Here is a 20,160-nt window from a genome sequence, read left to right as displayed (position 1 = left end):
AACAGGGGGTTCTGGTTCAAGGAGGCAACATAAGTAGATTCTGAACTCACCTCCTCCCACAGACATGCTAAACGCCTCTGGGAAAAAGCCCAAACACTGTCAAAACAACCCCACTGCATCAGACAAATGAGAGAGAAAACACATGGGAATGAGTAGGAAAGGCCAAGTTATAATCTTGTCAGAAACCCCACCCAGAACCCACCCCCCACCCCCCCCCCCGAAGCCCCACCCCAGACAGGGCCACCAAAATCAGGAGGGAACTCAACACATGGAGCTTCTCCCTCAGGAACAAAGGACTCATACCCAACATCAGGTACCCCAACTTTTAAGACAGTCACCTGAGAGATGAGCTCCCAAAACATCTGGCTTTTAAGACCAACAGGTCTGGTACCCATGAGAACCACAGGGCTGTGCTGAATGGAGGAACTGTATGCCGACTCATCTGCCCCAGGGCCCAGCCCAGAAGCAGCCCTTTGAAAAGTGCCCAGAACTTTATGTGGAAGAGATTCATTTCTTCATTTTACAGCATCAGACTGAGAGGCAGGAAGAGAAACAGACATCCAGGTCCAGAAAGAGAATTTCAAATAAGACAAACTCAAAGAGAGCTATACCAAGACACATTATAATTAAAATGTCTAAAGTTAAAGACAAGGAAAGAATCATAAAGGTGGCAAGAGAAAACAACTTGTTACACATAGAGGAACCCCCTCTGAGGGTTGGCAGATTTTTCAGCAGAAACTTTGCAGACCAGAAGGAGTGGCATGATACATTCAAAGTGCTGGGAAAAAAAAACAAAAAACAAAAAACTCCCAACCAGGAACACCCTACTCAACAAACTTATCATTCAGAAGCAGAGGTGAAATAAAGAGTTTCCAAACAAGCAAAAGCTAAAAAAAGTTCATCAACACTTACAACTAATGTTAAAGGGACTTTTTTAAGCTGAAAAGATAGGGTGCTAACTAGTAACAAAAATATATATGAAAGTATAGATCTCACTGGTAAAGGTAAATATATAGAAAGGTAGTGAATTAATCACTTATAAAGTTAGTATGAAGGTTAAATGACAAAAGTAGTAAATATAATTATAGCCACAATAATTAGTTAAGAAATATACAAAATAAAAAAAATGTAACATGTGACATCAGAAACATAAAACATGAAGGGGGATAAAAATGTATGGCCTTTGAATGTGTTCAAACTTAGGTTGTTATCAACTTAAAATAGACTTTTTTTTTTTTTTTGAAAATTTATTTTTGAGAGAGAGAGACAGAGCACATGCAGGGGAGGGGCAGAGAGAGAGGGAGACACAGAATTGGAAGCAGGCTCCAGACTCCTAGCTGTCAGCACAGAGCCCGACAGGGGTTGAACTCATGAACAGCGAGATCACGATCTGAGCCAAAGTCAGACGGTTAACCAACTGAGCCACCCAGGCATCTCTAGACCATTATAAATACAAGTTGTTAAATGTAAGCCTCATGGTAACCACCAAGAAGAAACCTTTAGCATATACACAAAAGATGAGAAAGGAGTCTAAGTACACCACTGAAAAAAGCCATCAAACCACAAAGGAAGAGAACAAAAGAAGAAAGGAACAGAGAGGAAATACAAAACAGCTAAAAAACAATGAATGTCAATGTCAGTAAGTACATGCCTATTAATAATTACTTTAAATGTAAATGGACTAAATTCTCCAAAAAAAGACACAGAGTGGCTGAATGGATTGAAAAACAAGATCCAGGGCACCTGGGTGGCTCAGTTGGTTAAGCATCCAACTTCAGCTCGGGTCATGATTTTGCGGGTTCATGAGTTCAAGCCCCACATCAGGCTCTCTGTTGTCAGCATGGACCCCACTTTGGATCCCTGTCTTTCTCTCTCTGCCCTTTCCTCAGTCTCTCTCAAAAATAAATAAAGATTAAAAATAAATAAATAAATAAATAAATAAATAAACAAACAAACATTTAAACAAACATTAAAAACATATTTAAAACATTTAAAACATAAAAAAACTATAAAAAAAAAAAAAGACCCATCTCTATGCTGCCTACAAGAGACTCACTTCAGTTGTAACGATACACACAGAGTGAAAGTGAAGGGATGGAGAAACATGTTTCATGCAAACAGAAAACAAAAGAAAGCTGAAGTAGCTATACTCATATCAGATAAAATAAACTTTAAAACAACAACTGTAAAGACAGACAAGGACATTAAATAGTGACAAAGGGGTCGATCCAACAAGAGGAGATAACATTTATAAATATATATGCACACAACATAGAAGCACCTAAATATATAAAGCAAATATTAACAGACTGAAAGAGAGAAATTATCAGCAATATAATGATAATATGGGACTTTGACACCCACTCACATAAATGGTTAGAATGTCCAGAGAAAAAATCAAATAAGAAAACATTGGCCTTAAATGACACATTAAACCAGATGATGTCAACAGACATATACAGAACATTCCATCCAAAAGCAACAGAATACATATTCTTCTCAAGAGTAGATAGAACAGTCCAGGACAGATCATATGTTAGGCCACAAAACAAGTCTTAATAAATTTAAGATTGAAATCATATCTAATATCTTTTCTGACCACAGTGGCATGAAACTAGAAATTAACTGCAAGAAGACTGGAAAATTCACAAATATGTGGACACTAAACAACGTGCTACTGAACAACCAGTGGGTCAACAAAGAAATCAGAAGTGAAATAAAATACCCAAGACAAACAAAAATGGAAATATAGCATGCCAAAACCAAGATCACAGAGATAGGCATGAGCCAGAGGCAGGGGTGGGGGGGTAGCAGGGTGGGGGATATCAGTGAAGGGAGTCAAAAGGGAAAAACTTCCAGTTATAAAATACATAAGACATAGAGATGCAATGTACAATAGGTGACTATAGTTGATAACGCTATTGTATAGCTGAAAGTTGCTGACAGAGTAAATCTTACAAGTTCTCATCACAAGGGAAAAAAACTCTATGTATGGGGCAGATGTTAAATGGACTTACTGTGGTGATCATTTCATAATATATACAAATTTGAATCATCATGTTGTATACCTGAAACTAATATATTGTATGTCAATAATACCTCAATAAAAAAAAAGAGGAAACAATGGAAGAAAATCATTTGATGTATCAAAATGGCTATTTTTATCTGGAATGGACCATTTGTGATTGAAATATTCATCAGGTTATTGATGGCTCATCCATTCAGTCAGTCAGTCAGTTAGCAACACCTGTGGAATGCTTCCTGTGAGTCAGATGCTCACCTGGGTGCTGGAAGATACCTGGGAATGAGCCAGACATGTTCCTCCCCTCACAATCTCACCAAGGAAAAGGAATTAAAACTTGGATCTAAGACCAGGGAGATTTATTCTGCTAAGATTTATCTTATTTTCTGGTAAAATTCAACCCCAAGTATTCCTTACATTGATTGTTATATTAGCAATCAGTATATAATCAGTTATACCAGTAATCTTACACAGGACCTATTCCCTGATAACAGTGAAAATTTACAATGTCCCAAGATTAAAATATATGTGTGTATGTACATATCTATGTCTTTTTTAATTTACTTTCTGTGAACCTACCTAATTATGGACTCTAAAATGATGTATATTTGGCTGTATGGATAGATACATATGATATATATGTATGCAAATATGTATTTCAATATCTGTGTATGTATTATATTTCATAGTTGAAAAATATTTCACAGCCGTTCAGAACAATTCTTGCTCACAGAAGCATTGTGAAATAACTTGGCATTTGGAAGACCTCATGACTCTTGATGAAATAGAACAAATGTCATTTTGAAGATAAATTATTGCTCATGGAGACTTATCAAGTCCTAGAATCTAAGTTCTAATAGTGCATTGTCTTTTATGAAGCATATTTGTTTGTAATTATAAGCTCACTATCACATGTTTTTAATGTTTTTCTGTGAAAGCAAAGGATCTTGTTTGTGCTCTTTATTTTCTCCAGAAATGTCAGGCTAAAAATGTATCACAAGAGTTGCACATGCATGTTCAGATTGAAAAAGAAGTTTGTGGCTTGGGTTGACAATTTTCAATCACATCTACACAGTGGAGGCTCTACTCACCTGCAACAATGAGAAATCCATCCAACAGCTGGAAGAGTCCATAGGCCAGTGGGAAGCTAAGCATCTGGACCAACTGCTTGGCAGTGAAAGATAACTGGAGCATGGTGACGCACATCTGAATATTCTGAGCTCCAGTTTCTAAGGAAATCGTCCTGCATCTACCAATGAAAGAATTTTTCAAGAGTTACATGCTAGAATTAGGACTCTTCTTAAATTTTTCTCATATATATAGCAATAAATGTAAGCTATGAGCTTAGACCACTAAAATTGTTTACTCGCAGGGCGCCTGGGTGGCTCAGTTGGTTAAGCCTCCAGCTCTTGATTTGGGCTCAGGTCATGATCTTACAGTTCATGAACTCGAGCCCTTCTTCTGGCTCTGAGCTGACAGTGCAGAGCCTGCTTGGGATTCTCTCTCTCCTTGCCTCTCTGCCCCCAAAAACATCTACTTGTTTCATAATAATGTGCTGAATGTGCCTGTTTTGTAGGTGGTCTTCTCTCCAAGAGACTCTTTGGAGCAGGACCCCAGGAACCCCACCCTAGGAATCAGGGTGGAAAGACATGATATACACACAGGAAAGGCCCAGTAACAACACAAGACAAAATATGATGGAGGGTCAGGGAGATGCTATAGAAATTCATAGAAGTGGCATAAATGGTTAGAGAAGGCTTCACAGAGGCAGAGGGGAATGAAAGGGTGAGGGTGGGAGAGGCATTTCATATGGGACAGTGACTGAAATTAAAGATCCAGGGACAGGTATGACCTGCACCTACCAGGAGGCGGTGTAAATGCTGTAAGCCAATCTGTGTGGAGTGCAGAGTTGGAGATGAGAATGGAAAGATGAAATAGGTAGGAAAAAGTATAAGCTCAACAACACTTGAAGGTAAACACAAAAACCCTAAGTGAAAACCAAATGTCTAAAACTCTTTGGTGAAAGAGTTTAGGAACACGTTTTTTTCTTACTTTCTATTTTTCTGTATTTTATTGATTTCCTAGTTGGAAAAAAAAAATTCAATAAACCTCATTTGAAAAATAAAAACCAGGAGAAAGTAAAAGGAAGACATAAGCAGGACCTCAGGGGCTGGGTAACTGATTTGTCTGTAATTTATAAAGGGGGTCTGCAGGTTTCTATAGATGGAAGTGAAGATGGAAAAGAGGTGTTTCAGAATACAAACCAGCATCTCGATGCAAGTGGATTTGGAATAGGGAGGTAACAAGGAGAAAGTAATATGGGCATGAAAACATTGGTACGGAGCAAGCTCTACCGCTCTTATTTTATTTCTATTTACTCTCTTGCTTGCTATGCCTTCTTTAGACCAGTCTCATTCCTTTCAGACCCCTGTCAATTACCTGACATGATTAAGCTGCAAAGGTGGACCTCACATCTGGACCATTCACAAGGCAAATGCAGTGTCTCCATTCTGATCTTTCTCAAGCCATCAAGTATGGAGAAACAAGATTGTTAACTACACTTTGCCATAGGAATACTTTCTCTCCAGATCTGATTATATTTCAACCACTCAACAACCTGTGTTCCTAATTATTGGCTTTGCAAACAAACTCCAGGTCAAATCCTAACTCCACCACATTCTGGCTCTACAAACTTAGTCAAGTTCCTTAACGTCTTGAAGGATTTGCTCATCTGTGGAATGAGGGTACTAATAGTAACTACTTCTCAGGCTCATAGTAAGAAGTAAATGAGATACCATAAGCAGAGCCTCACTCAGTACCTGGGATAATCCTAAATGCTCTCCAAGTAGACTAGAAATAGATTTCTTCTACAAAATAAACATCAAAACACACACCACTTTCTATTCTCTTTGACTTAAATCAATCTTTTAAGCATTTTAATTTCCCAAACTCCACCTTCGAAGTTCAACTACATAGCTCACGTTTCTTCAATAATTCTTTTCTGACTTTAGAGATAGTACATACTCATCGAAAAACTCAGGAAATATACCAAGAAAATATTAAGAAACAAAAATTACTCTTAATCCTACTACTCAAAATTAAACACTCTTAGCATATGGTATATTTCTTCCAGTATTTTTCCATACATAAAATTCTTCTGCTTTCTTCTACAAGGTGGGAATCAAAATGCATACTGTTTCCTATTCTCCTTTAAATTTATCTTTTAAGTATTTCCCAGAAGCATTAAAATTGATGCATCATAGTCCATCACGTAGATACCTCATGAATTAAATATCTCCCTATTGTCAGATATTTAAATTGTTTCTATTTTTTATATTTATAAATAAAACTGCAATTAACATCCTTGCACATCAATTTTTGTGTGCTTATCTGACAGTCCTAGATCCAGGACAGATTTCTAGAAGTAAAATCACTGAGTGAACAGCTATAAATATTTATAAGGCTATTGATATGACTAAGTTGCCTTCCAGAGAGTTTATACCAATTTACATTCCCTCCAACAATTCATCTCCAGACATAACAACATGGAGTACTATCATTTTTAATATTTCACAATATTTATAAATTATATGCCCCAGCTTGTAATGACAATGTATCAGATACATTCCCATCTTATATCTCCAGTTTGCCCTTCCTCCTCTTGCCCCTTATAATTAGCACTTTTACAGAATTTGGCACAATGGATAAATGCTTAATCTCGAATTTTGCTCATGCCCTAGAATGATCTCTATATTTAATGAAACCATCTCACCCCTATCTAATTACTAGGATAAGAAGAGAAATGTGTCCAGATTTCAACATGTGGTGTTAACACCCCAATCCTAATTTCACAGATTACAATTTCCCATCACTCCAGCCTTTGCTCTCATTTACGCAGGAAGTACCATGATCTTTTCACTCTATGAGGAGTCATCCTGTTCCATCCACCTTGTAAGTCAAGATTCTTAATGTCTCCTGACATAGCCTGGCAGCAAAGCCTGCCAGTGGCAGTGTGTTTACTTTAACTTCCTCAAAAAAAGTGTACGGATAATTTCACTGTACCTCTGCCAAGATTGGTGGGTAAGAAGTGCCAGCAGAAAGCCCGTGACATGGCCAATCAAAGGGAAGATGAAACTGATGGTCAGAAGAGTGATGTCTGAATTCCAAGATCCTTTTGCCAACACCACACCAGCAACTGCAACCACCAAAAGGAGGACCCCACCAACAATGGCCCCAATCTAAAGCAAACCAATAAAATAAGTACATGTAAACATCATGTTCTCTCAGCTCTATGATGCAAAGTCCATCACTGCTTCTAAAAAGCTGGGAACTGGGGCGCCTGGGTGGATCAGTTGGTTAAGCATCCAACATTGGCTCAGGTCACCTTGGGCTCTGTGCTGACAGCTCAGAGCCTGGAGCCTGCTTCGGATTCTGTTTTACCCTCTTTTTCTGCTCCTCCCCCACTCATGCTCTGTCTGTCTGTCTGTCTGTCTCTCTTTCTCTCTTAAAAATAAATAAACTTCAAAAAATAAATAAAAATAAAAAGCTGGGAACCTAGAAGTTTTGGAACAAAGACAGGCCTTACCACCAAATCCAATCTCATTTTATAGAAAAGAAACCTAAGTTCCAAGGTGGTCAACTGATTTGGCTAAACTGAAAATTCATGGGGCTCAACATGATTCCAAATCTTATTTTAAGATTAGTATTTTTTCCCTGGAAGTAGATTTTGCCAGAAGGATTGGGGAGTGGAGTTTTTCAAGGATAGGACAAATTTGTGAAATAAGCAAAATGTAACAATAAGCCTCCACCATCCCTACACACACTTCCTAGATCCCTCACTGGTACCCTCTTGTCTAAGATTTGTCTTGCCTGGCCGTCTGCCACTCTCTTCCTATCACTTCTTCAACTACCAATGGATTCCTACTGCTTTCATCCCTGTTCTTCTCTCCTCCAAATAAAATCTACCCATTCTTTACTAGATAATCTGGGCTAATATTATTGGAATAGAGGTACTAACACATACCTCTTCCCTCTCCCAAATGAATACTGTTATTACTTTTGTTGTTCAACAAAAAAGAATTTCCAATAGTTTGAGTTTTAGATCAGATGGAGAGAAAGCCAGACCTAGAATGTTTGGAGAAAATTAGGATTTTGACAAGCTCCCATTCCATGTAGACCATAAACTATAACCTAGTTATAGCCTCAATCTGGATTTGAAATGATTCAAGACGTGGAGGAAGGTGGTCATGGGGGAGCAGAACAAAATAAAAATAACCCAATGCACCAGAGATGTTCTCTGGGTTTATTTTTACTGGTCAAATACAAAGACAGACTGGGCCTCTGCTTAATGGGAAGATGCCGGAACACACAAGAAGACCTACAGTTGTCAAAATCCTTCTCCATCTTTCTATCAAAAAAGGATCTCAAAGTTTAAAAATTCACCATGAGCAATTTGTTCAGAAAATGTATCAGATCTAAAATTAAAAGAGGACCAAGAACAAACAATGAAAATATATCAAAATAATAATTAGATTATTCTAGTTTTTTACCAAGGAGCTCTAGAATATTTATGCTTATTATTAAATTTTTTTCTGCCAAAAATCCTATAAAACAGGCAAAAGAAAGGGGTTTTAGATCTGCTCTTTACAGATAATATAAGTGACTACAGAAAATTTATCTTATTTCTCCATTGACACTGAGGGACTAATAGAGGATCTGGAAACACCAAAATTGTAGGGTTTTTTATTACAGTACCTAAAAAGTACTAATAAAATAGAGTACTTGACAGTACTTCATCAAAAATAGAGTATTTGAAAAGTAAGAGGTTCCCACTGTTATACTCTGTCCTCTTATTTTGTAAATAAAATTATAACCATACATGGCCACATTGGAAATTTTCTCCTACTGAAATAACAAAGTCACCCACTGACACGCAGTCGAAATGTACAACATTTAAGCCTTCCTCCAGTTCTCTGTGCTCAATTGATTTGTCTGCTTGTCAACCCCTCTTCCCGCTCTTGATCTCACTGGAGGAACAGTGAGAGCTGTTCAGTCTTGTGCCAAAGTGAGAAGGCAGCACCCATTTGTGCAGACAAGTAGAGGGGCAGCACTCCGTCAGGGGGAGCCAGACAGCAGGAACTTACACTGAACCAAACCATAAACCCCAAACTAATATGACCTGAGATGTATTTGTTGAACCTTCAGTTAGCCCCAAATGTTTATTTCTTTATACATGTAAAATATAAGTAAAGCATTTTAAAAATCTTCATAAAGCAGCACATAATGGAATCTCACATCTTCTAAAATGATACATAATTGTAAACACTGAAAACACCCTAGGATATTGACACCTTTGTTGAGAATGCCTCGAGATTTAAAAGTCATTTTTAGATATTTTTAAAAGTCATTTCAGAGATATTTTTAAAACAAGGACATTTGCTTGTTTCTCCAGCAGACAAAAGCCAATGCTGGAAAGTCAAGAGGAGGTAGGAGGTCCCAGTTACCATCATTCCATGACCAGACTCTTCAATGCATTCTGCATTTCATTCTGACAGCTTTTCATGTGGTCAGCAGCCACAGTAGTTGTTCATGTGTAGAGACTACAACATCAAAGCTTCCCCAGGAATGCTTCTGAAAAACAGCCCTACTTTTTCATGAAAGCAGCCAATACTCTTCAACACCAGGGCTCTATTGCATGCACACCTGAGCAGCTTTCACCTCAAGAGCACTCATGTGGAATCTTGTGAATAGATGGGCTCTGGGTTCTCTCTGGCCACACATAGGCCTTGGCTTTCCTGTCAACTAAAGCAAAAGTCCCATTCTTGACTGTGTCCATAAGCCTCAGTGTATGGGCCTATGGGAATGACAGAGGATGGCTGAGAAGAGTGGAGGAAATATGGAGGTTAGATCAAAAAAAAGCAGAACTGGGGCGCCTGGGTGGCTCAGTCAGTTGAGCATCCTACTCCTGGTTTCAGCTCAGGTCATGATCCCAGGGTCATGGGATCAAGCCCTGCATCAGGCTCCAAGTTGAACATGGAGCCTGCTTGGGATTCTCTCTCTCTCTGTCTCTCTGTCTCTCTCTCTCTCTCTCTCTCTCTCTCTCTCTCTCTCTCTCTCCCTCTGCCCCTCTCCCCCCAGACTGCCTCTAAAATAAAATTAAATTTAAAAACAAAAATACAAAAAAACAAAAATTGCTGGGTGTGGGATTGTATCTGACTGGCCAGTCTGTTACAGTCATTGTCTACATCTGTCTTTCCAGTGTCTAAGTCTAAGGATACATTAACTGCCATGTGGAGCTGCTTACCTTGAGAATGATTTTGGATTGCTTGGGCCACCTATAGTTCACATAGATACCAAAGGCCACAGGGATGGTCAGGCACACAAGGGTGATTCCTGGGGAGAAGAAAAATCCATCAGATGATATCTCCTCTTACCTTGACTTCCCAGTCCTCAACAATTTCTATTTCAATTAGATATAGGCTTTAATTAAAGCTTCATTTTAGGGGTGCATGGGTGGCTCAGTTGGTTAAGCATCCCACTTTGGCTCAGATCATGATCTCATGGTTCATGGGTTCAGGCCCCACACTGGGCTCTGTGCTGACAGCTCGGAGTCTGGAGCTTGCTTTGGATTCTGTATCTCCCTCTCTCTCTCTGTTCCTCTCCTGCTTACACTCTGTCTCTCTCTCCCTCTCTCTCTCAAAAATAAATAAACATTAAAAAAATTTTAGGCTGCATTTCATTTCTGCATCCACCTCCAAATATAAAGAAAGAAAAAATCTTTGGAAGACAGTCTTTGAAGGGTATATGTTACCACTGAATGCCACCATTCTTGTTCCATCATTTCTCTCTCAAAATCCCCCTGACAATCACATGGAATTTTAGAGACAACCAGAAATGTAAACATTAGAAAACAGGCAGACTCGGCAAAATTCTTTGGTTGCTATGCATGAGGTCACCTCTCTACGACCACAGCTATTACTTCCCTATGTGAAGCCAATGGGCCATTTGTTTCGCAAAGTAAAGAATACCTATTGCAGATATAAAAAAACAGCATCTGTTACACATACCAAAGAATTTCTCATATTCTGCAAGTGTGGCCAGGTAACCTAAAGGTGGGTAGGAAAAAAATGCCTTTTAATTAACACAAATGAGTAAAGGCATTGAAGGCAGGCTCAGGAGAGCAGAGGCCCACTTGCCAGCAGGATCCACACACTAACCTTTTCCAGTGCTGTTTTCCAAATCCGGCCAAATGCCTGCAATACTGGCTCCAAAGTTACATGAGTTGCTCATAATATGTTGGGTTTTAATTGTTTACAAGTGCCTTTTAGAATGTATTATCAAAACAGAATATGTTAATTTACTGATCAGAATAAGTTGTGCATAAAATCACGATTTCCTAAACTAGGATTTCACTCAAATTTTACAAATTTAATGGGCTTCAGCTGTCATTAGCACATGTTTTTCAGCTATGGGTCATGGTTTGTAAAGCCCTCCAAGTGATGACTAGAGACTCCAGATTAACACTTTAGACTTTTAAGAATCATAATTTCTGCCAATTCTCCAAAAACTCTGAGCAAACGAGGATAGCCATATCATTTTACCAAGGTTTCCTTCTAAGCCTAGTAAGTAAACTGAGATCTCTAGGGAAAGGGCAGAGTTTAATGAGAAATGACAATGAGGAAAGCAGATATGGAAGAGATATGGATACAGTTGTGACCTGTGAATATGCTCTCTAATAATCAATAGGAATCATTCATGCTGGATCGGTAAAGATATCAAGATTCACAGGCCATGTGAAAGGTGGAACTGTAGGAACTAAAGTCTCATTAGACCCACTGTGATCCAGTTAACCAATGGCATTACAGTGAATTATATATGGTGTTTTTGTTTTTGTTTTTAATAAACAAGTTCTCTTTCTTTATTTGCAAAAATGAACTCTTGCAGTGTTAAGAGCTTGGCTTTGCAGTCATATTCCCAAGTCAGAATTTCAGTTCTTTGCTGACCAGCTGCACATTCTTAGCGAAGTTAATTAACCTCTATCATCCTACAAATCTAGGAAATGGAACTACTAATAGAATCAATGTGGAAGTGTTATTTAAAGAATTAGATCGTTTATTTTTTATTTTTTATTTTTTTAGAGAGAGAAAGAAAATGAGTGGAGAAGAGGAAAGAGGGAGAGAGAGAGAATCTTAAGCAGGCTCCACATTCAGCACGGAGCCCAGTGCAAGGCTCAATCCCACAATGCTGGGATCATGACCTGAGCTGAAATCAAGAGTTAGATGCTCAGGAACATGACAAGGATGTCCACTCTCATGGACATCTCTGTTATTCAACATAGTGTTGGAAGTCCTAGCCTAAGCAATCAGACAACACAAAGAAATAAAAGGCATCCAAGTCAGAAGGAGAAAGTCAAACTTTTACTCTTCACAGGTGACATGATACTCCATGTGGAAAATCCAAAAGACTCCATCAGAAAATTACTAGAACGGATACATGAATTCAGCAACATCGCAGGATATAAAATCAATGTACAGAAATTGGTTGCATTTCTATACATCAATAATGAAGCAGCAGAAAGAGAAATCAAGGAATCAATCCCATTTACAATTGCACCAAAAATACCTAGGAATAAGCGTAACCAAAGGGTGAAAAATCTATACACTGAAAACTATAGAAACTTATGAAAGAAATTGAAGAAGATACACAAAAAAATGGAAAAACATCCATTCTCATGGCTTGGAAGAACAAATATTGTTAAAATGTCGATACTACCCAAAGCAATCTACATATTCAATGTAATCCCTGTCAAAATAACACCAGCATTCTTCACAAAACTAGAACAAATAATCCTAAAATTTGTATGGAACCAGAAAAGACCCAAAATAGCCCGAGCAATCCTGAAAAAGAAAACCAAAGCTGGAGGCATCACAATTCCAGACTTCAAGCTATACTACCAAGCTGTAATCAAGACAATATGATACGGGCACAAGAACAGACACATAGATCAATGGAACAGGATAGAGAACCCAGAATTGGATCCACAATCATATGGCCAACCAATCTTTGGCAAAGCAGGAAAGAATATCCAATGGAAAAAAGACAGTCTCTTCAGCAAATGGTGTTGGGCAAACTGGACAGCGACATGCAGAAGAATGAACCTGGACCACTTTCTTACACCATACACAAAAATAAACTCAAAATGGATGAAAGACATACACGTAAGACAGGAAGCCATCAAAATCCTAGAAGAGAAAACAGGCAACAACCTCTTTGACCTCAGCTGCAGCAACTTCTTACTTGACATGTCTCCAGAGGCAAGGGAAACAAAAGCAAAAATGAACTATTGGGACATCATCAAGATAAAAACTTCTGCACAGCAAAGGAAACAATCCGCAAAACTAAAAGGCAACTGACAGAAAGGGAGAAGATATTTGCAAGTGACATATCAGATAAAGGGTTAGTATCCAAAATCTATAAAGAACTTACCAAACTCAACACCAAAAAAAACCCCACAAATAATCCAGTGAAGAAATGGGCAAAAGACATGTCTTCTTTTCCAAAGACATCCAGATGGCTAAAAGACACATGAAAAAATGCTCAACATCACTCCTCATCAGTGAAATACAAATCAAAATGACAATGAGATATCACCTCACACCTGTCAGAATGGCTAACATTAACAACAGATGTTGGCAAGCATGTGGAGAAAGAGGATCTCTTTTGCACTTCTGGTAGGAATACAAACTGGTGCAGCCACTCTGGAAAACAGTATGGAGGTTCCTCAAAAAGTTAAAAATAAACTACCCTAGGACCCAGCAATTGCACCACTAGGTATTTATCCAAAGGATGCAGGAGTGTTGTTTTGAAGGGGTACATACACCCCAAAGTTTATAGCAGCACTATTGACAATAGCCAAAGTATGGAAAGAGACCAAATGTCCACCAATTGATGAATGGATAAAGAAGATGTGGTATATACATACAGTGGAATATTACTTGGTGATCAAAAAGAATGAAATCTTGGGGCGCCTGGGTGGCGCAGTCGGTTAAGCGTCCGACTTCAGCCAGGTCACGATCTCGCGGTCCGTGAGTTCGAGCCCCGCGTCAGGCTCTGGGCTGATGGCTCGGAGCCTGGAGCCTGTTTCCGATTCTGTGTCTCCCTCTCTCTCTGCCCCTCCCCCGTTCATGGTCTGTCTCTCTCTGTCCCAAAAATAAATAAAAACGTTGAAAAAAAATTAAAAAAAAAAAAAAAAAGAATGAAATCTTGCCATTTGCAACAACATGGATAGAACTAGTGAAATAAGTCAGTCAAGGAAAGACAGATATCATATGATTTGACTCATATGTGGAATTTAAGATACAAAACAGATGAACATAAGGAAGGGAAGCAAAAATAACATAAAAACAGAGAGAGAGACAAACCATAAGAGACTCTTAAATACAGAGAACAAACTAAAGGTTGTTGGATGAGCGGTGTTGGGTGGGAGGAAGAGCTAAAGGGGTGAGGGGCATTAAGGAGGAGACTTGTTGGGATGAGCATTGGGTGTCATAAGTGATGAATCACTAAATTTTATTCCTGAAATTATTATTATATGTTATCTAACTTGGATTTAAGTTTAAAAAAAAATTTTTTTAATTTTTTTAACGTTGTATTTATTTTTGAGACAGGGAGAGACAGAGCATGAACAGGGGAGGGTCAGAGAGGAGGAGACACAGAATCTGAAACAGGCTCCAGGCTCTGAGCTGTCAGCACAGAGCCTGATGCAGGGCTCGAACTCACGGACCGCAAGATCATGACCTGAGCCGAAGTCGGCCGCTTAACCAACTGAGCCACCCAGACGCCCCTAAAAAAATTTTTTTTTAATTTTTTTTAGAGTTGGACACTCAACTGACTGAGCCACCCAGGCTCACTATCCAAGTAGTTTATTTTAAAATCCACATAAAGGAGGCACATAATAAACAATGGCTATTAGTATTACCATCACCATTACTATTACTGTTCCATTTCACAAGCCCAGTACAGACCTATATTCTGATATGGAATGGTGAGATTCTGCTCAAGATTCCAGGACAAGGTGTAGAGATACAGGCAGAGTGGCATCATTCCCAGGGCAGCCACAGTGGAACAGGTCGTCATAGTGATGCTGAAAGTGAAAATAAAAGGATGCATAAGAGGAAGAGTTTGAATGATGAAGTCCTGACCAAAAGCAACTCCCAGAGCATACCTTAGAGATCACATGGGGTGAATTACTTGAAGCTCACTCCTATCTTGTTATTCAACAAATGACTTCATATGTGGCCCAGAAACAGATTTCCAGCAGTATTTGACATTCATTAATTAACCCCTATTTACTTAAGAATCTACTTGTTCTAAATGTTCTGCCAGGTCCTAAAGGGTTTTTTTCTTTATAGAGTTTTTTCTATTGAGATATAATTCATAGACCATAAAATCCATTATTTTTAAAGTGTTTTCAGTATATTCACAAGATTGTGCAAAAACATTATATATTTCTATACTTTTTTCATCATCCCAAAAAAAAAGGAACCCCACCCTCATTCTCTTCTCCTAGCCACTGGCAACCAGTAATCCACTTTCTGTCTTTATAGGATTTCCCATTCTGGACATTTCATATGAATACAATCATACAATAGGTGGTCTTTTTGGTGTGTCTGGCTTCTTTCACTTAGCATAATGTTTTTGAGCTTCATCCACATTTTAGCATGTATCAGTACACCATTTCCTTTTTATGACTGAATCATATTCCATTGTATGGATAGACCACATTATTTCTGCCCATCCACTAACTGATAAACACTTGAGGTGTTCCCTCTTTTTGGCTATTATGAATAATGCAGCTATGAATATTTGTGCACGATGTTTTGTGCAGACATATGAAATCAATTCTCTAAGGTGTATACCAGGAGCAGAATTGCTGGATCGTAGTTTAATTTTTTGAGGAAATGCCATTTTCAAAGCAGCTGCACCATTTTACGCTCTGCCATCAATATATGAAGGCATTCTGTTAAAAATTTTTGCACAAATATTCATGAGGGATATTAGTGTGTAGTTTTATGTTCCTGTAATGTCTTTGTCTAATTTTGCTACCGGGAGATGGGAATAGGGCAAATTTGCCACAAGACTAAGTGTTTGCCCAATGTGTAGTGCTATAAATATCTGTCAGAAGAGGGCATCCAAATACCACATGCCCTAAGTTTCCCATTGGATAGAGAAGGGACCCCCACAGCACAGATCCTCAGAGCAAGCTGGACAGAGCCAGCGAAGTTACAAAACCATAGCAAAAAAGAATTGATATGGGATGCTAGACTAAATTAAAAGTTCTCTTTGGGGCACTTTCATGGCTTAGTCAGCTGAGCATCCAACTCTTGATTTGGGCTCAGGTCATCATCCCAGGGTCATGGGGTCGAGCCCTGTATTAAGCTCCACGCTGAGCCAAGAGCCTGCTTAGGATTTTCTCTCTCTCTCTCCCCCTCTGCCCCTTTCCTCTGCTCACTCTCTTCTCTCTCTCTCTCTCTCAAAAAATTCTCTTTGAATTCTAATATTGTATAACCCCATGATTATAGATAGGAATTGAAGCAGAGTGATAAAGTAAGATTTCTAGACTTCAAAATGGTGGTGTGATTGACAGAATAAGTGGTCACTTAGCATCTGAGAGGACATGTTAAGTTAGGGATGACAACAGAACATCCACCAGAAATATCCCAGGTAGGCAAAGGAAAACTCAGGACCGCAGCTGCTGTCCATCACTAGACACACAAATCCGGCCATCTTGGGAAGTGAAATGTAGGTGCAAGAGCTGAATGAACCAAATCCAAACAGCATGACAATAGCCAAGCCACACAACTTCACCAGGAAAACAAAGGTGAATGATCAGAACAGAGTTTTGGTCTTTGTTGAACAAAGCTGGGATGATTTCTGATAGACAACTGGGTTTGTTTATCTCTGTCATTATTGAGATTATCTCCAAGTGAAAAAGATAACAAAGTGCTGTGGGTCTGGAAGATTTGCAAATACTTAATATCTAGAGTAAAAATCCATCAGTTTAGAACCTTTAAAGACTCTGTATCTTGACTACTGTACTTTTATTGCATCCTATCAAATGTTATCGCTTCATCAATTTATAATATGTTGTTTCTATTTTTTCTGACTAATAAAGTCTTGTTTTCCAAGTCTCTACATTTCTTTTTTTTTTTTTTTCAACGTTTATTTATTTTTGGGACAGAGAGACAGAGCATGAACGGGGGAGGAGCAGAGAGAGAGGGAGACACAGAATCGGAAACAGGCTCCAGGCTCCGAGCCATCAGCCCAGAGCCTGATGCGGGGCTCGAACTCACGGACCGCGAGATCGTGACCTGGCTGAAGTCGGACGCTTAACCGACTGCGCCACCCAGGCGCCCCTCCAAGTCTCTACATTTCTTAATTGGAGAACAGAACTTAGTCACACATTAAAATGCATAGCTTCAGTGCAAGGGGTAAAGCATGCATAATGGGACCAGGGGCATGGGGAGCAGAGCCGTGGAAAGAGCTCTCCTGCTTTGGACTGGGGCCAGAGAGGGGCCACCGTGCATGTAAAGAAAGACAGAGAAGCGAGTGGAGAGCTAGGAGATTACATTCGATGAAAGCTGAGAAAGGAGAGACTTCAAATGTAGGCTAAAAGCCAAAAGTAGATCAAAAAGGATGAAAACCCAAGAAGTCCACTTAGGACCATCCAACCTTCCCCAGTGTTTTGTGCCTCTACCCCAGAACAATCCTTTCCTCCACTCTACTCCACCCCCAGCTCCCAAACCCAAGCTGCCTTTTGTCCCTGTCTGGATGACAGAACCAGTGAAAGAATAAATCAAAAGGAAATGGGTAAATGGAAATGAGAGATCCTTCAGGCCAACAAAATATTTTCTAACTGATGGGGAAAATTACACAATCTGTCTAAACATGCACAAACTGCTTCTAGACACTGTTAACGCTGCTCTATTCAATGAGGTGAGGCAAATGGAGCATCACATAACACAACCCGCGGGAAAACAAGAGTTTATCCACCTCAAATCCAGGTCCAGAGTCTGGAAACTTCTTAATATTCATTGTTTGAGTTCTCACAGCAGACCGCTTTGTGCAGGGTATATGTCCAATCTGTGTCCGTGGCCCAAATGGCCAAGAGACGGGGAGGTGAACCACCTCCCAGCCCACCAAGGAGAAGGAGACCCTCTGCAGGGCTAAGGTCTTCTGCAGGGATAACAAGGGTCCTCCAGCACTTCATCAGGCCTTCAAGTCACCATCGTTCTTCCTCATAATACAAATCACCAATGTTTCCATCTAATTACCTTGCCTACAAACCATCTATGATTATTTTGACATTTTCTACCAGAGTGTTTATACTCTTGGCAAAGCACCAACCGCTCTGTTTCAAGGATATTAAAAATACTCCTCTGCATTCTCTCTCATTGCTGATGAACTTGCAAAATGAGATACTTTGACAATATAGATAAATTACACAGGGGTTTACCCTTTAGCCCAACAATGCTATAGGTTATGGGAATCTATCCCTAGAATGTACTATCAAAACTATGAAAAGACACGTGCCCAAGGTTATTATATATGTATTCAATATACGTTTTCTACCTGGCAATCTCTGGCAATAGTGTTCCAGGAGAGTAGAAGTGGAAACTGTAAAGCCCCTTGAAGCTTCAGTTTGGAAGCAATAGGGCATCACTTCTGTGTCATTGTATTAGTCAAAATAAGTCACCAGACCAGCCCAGATTCAAGGGACGGGGAATAGGTGCCCCCGTCTGGATGGGAGGATGAACCTTATCACATTACAAAGGAAGGTGCATACAAGAATGGAAGGAATCTGTGGCCATATTTTGCGATCTATCAAAGACAAATACTAAAATATTCGCAGTCAAAATAATACGTGGAGCTGGCCTCAAAAAAAAATCCATTGGGTAAGTGGGGATAGAAATGAAATGAGATGGATCATAAGTTAATAATTGCTAAAGCTGGGTGAAGTATACCAGAGGGTTCACTATTCTTTCCACTTTTATATATATTTGCCACTTCCCACAGTAAAAAAATAAACAAATGTCCCTTCCATCTTTGTGGGAGACTCTATATCTCCCATAGTGATAGCAGTGGGAGACTGCTATCAATCTGGTGATTCAGGACTTTCTTGTGTCATATTTTATGTTGAGAGGCTTTGTTGTAAATCTAGTATAATGCATACACCGGCATGGGGGTATCTAAAGCATCTTCTGCCCAACCCTGGCTGGCCTTGGGCTTTTCCGTCCTCAGTGCTGCTGTGTGCCTCTCTGTGCTTAGAACATTCATCCTTGAGGAACAGCTCCCATTGCCCTGTAGACATTTTTATTTGCATTACCTCACATACTGTACCTTACATAAGTGCTTGTTTACCTATCAATGTGTGGTACACTTATCAACTCTGAGTTGCTTAAGGGCAAGGACTATATTGACCTCCACACCCATAGGATCTGGCAGTCTCATGCTATAGCATCTTGGAGGAGCTCATTAAATACCAAATAAATGTATAAATCAAAGAATGAACCAATGTATCAAAACACTGGTGCTAGGACAATGTTCTCTCTGCTCTTCCTCATATGTCACATATCTGCAAGTGAACGTTGCAAATCTTAGTGAAATGATCCCTTTACACTGAATTGCAATGGTAAACATCCCAACCGTAATCCAGGAACAGAAATTTTCTATTAAAAAATAACTAAAACCATGCTTTCCCAAGTTCAAATGTGAAAAGCATTTTGAGGAGCAAATATTTAGTTGATTGGAGTCCTTTTCAGAAATCCAGACTTAGGTAACTCACAAGTGATTATATATTTCCCTTCTCCTCTTATTTCTTTTAATCTTCTATTTTCTTTTTAGTCTTCTAAGATTTTCTTTTATGCAGTCCTATTTTATTGCTGCTTATTCAATGAATAGAGGCTTTTTCTTTGTTTCTCTTTGAAGCAATCACACAATGCACCTTACTCTGTAGCTTTGTTGCTTTTTTTAATCCACTTAATCATAGGTAACCCTTCAGGACAATACATGAAGCTTAAACTCATTCGCTTAAAGAATGAAGAGTACACCATGATCTAAATATGTCATAATTTCTTCAA

The 20,160-nt window shown here is 39.1% G+C and overlaps 1 protein-coding gene across 3 annotated transcripts in view; it reads right to left on the bottom strand.

Moving 5' to 3' along the window:
• Positions 1 to 20,160, bottom strand: part of SLC10A6 (solute carrier family 10 member 6) — a 31,265-nt gene that overhangs the window by 1,849 nt on the left and 9,256 nt on the right. For 2 of the 3 annotated variants that reach the window (XM_025922089.2, XM_086704635.1), the window contains exons 2-5: positions 15,046 to 15,164; positions 10,326 to 10,414; positions 7,085 to 7,260; positions 4,114 to 4,271 (exon numbers count right to left, since the gene is read on the bottom strand). In XM_025922089.2, the coding sequence (XP_025777874.1) occupies positions 4,114 to 4,271; positions 7,085 to 7,260; positions 10,326 to 10,414; positions 15,046 to 15,164 (542 nt within the window). Of the gene's footprint in view, positions 1 to 243; positions 534 to 4,113; positions 4,272 to 7,084; positions 7,261 to 10,325; positions 10,415 to 15,045; positions 15,165 to 20,160 lie in introns of those variants that run through there. The other variant, XM_086704636.1, reaches the window with a different exon arrangement.

The sequence above is a fragment of the Puma concolor genome, chromosome B1 (genome assembly GCF_028749965.1).
Source record: "Puma concolor isolate L17-30 chromosome B1, mPumCon1.1.hap2, whole genome shotgun sequence".
Lineage (NCBI taxonomy): Eukaryota > Metazoa > Chordata > Mammalia > Carnivora > Felidae > Puma > Puma concolor.
This window is presented reverse-complemented; position numbering and strand designations above follow the sequence as displayed.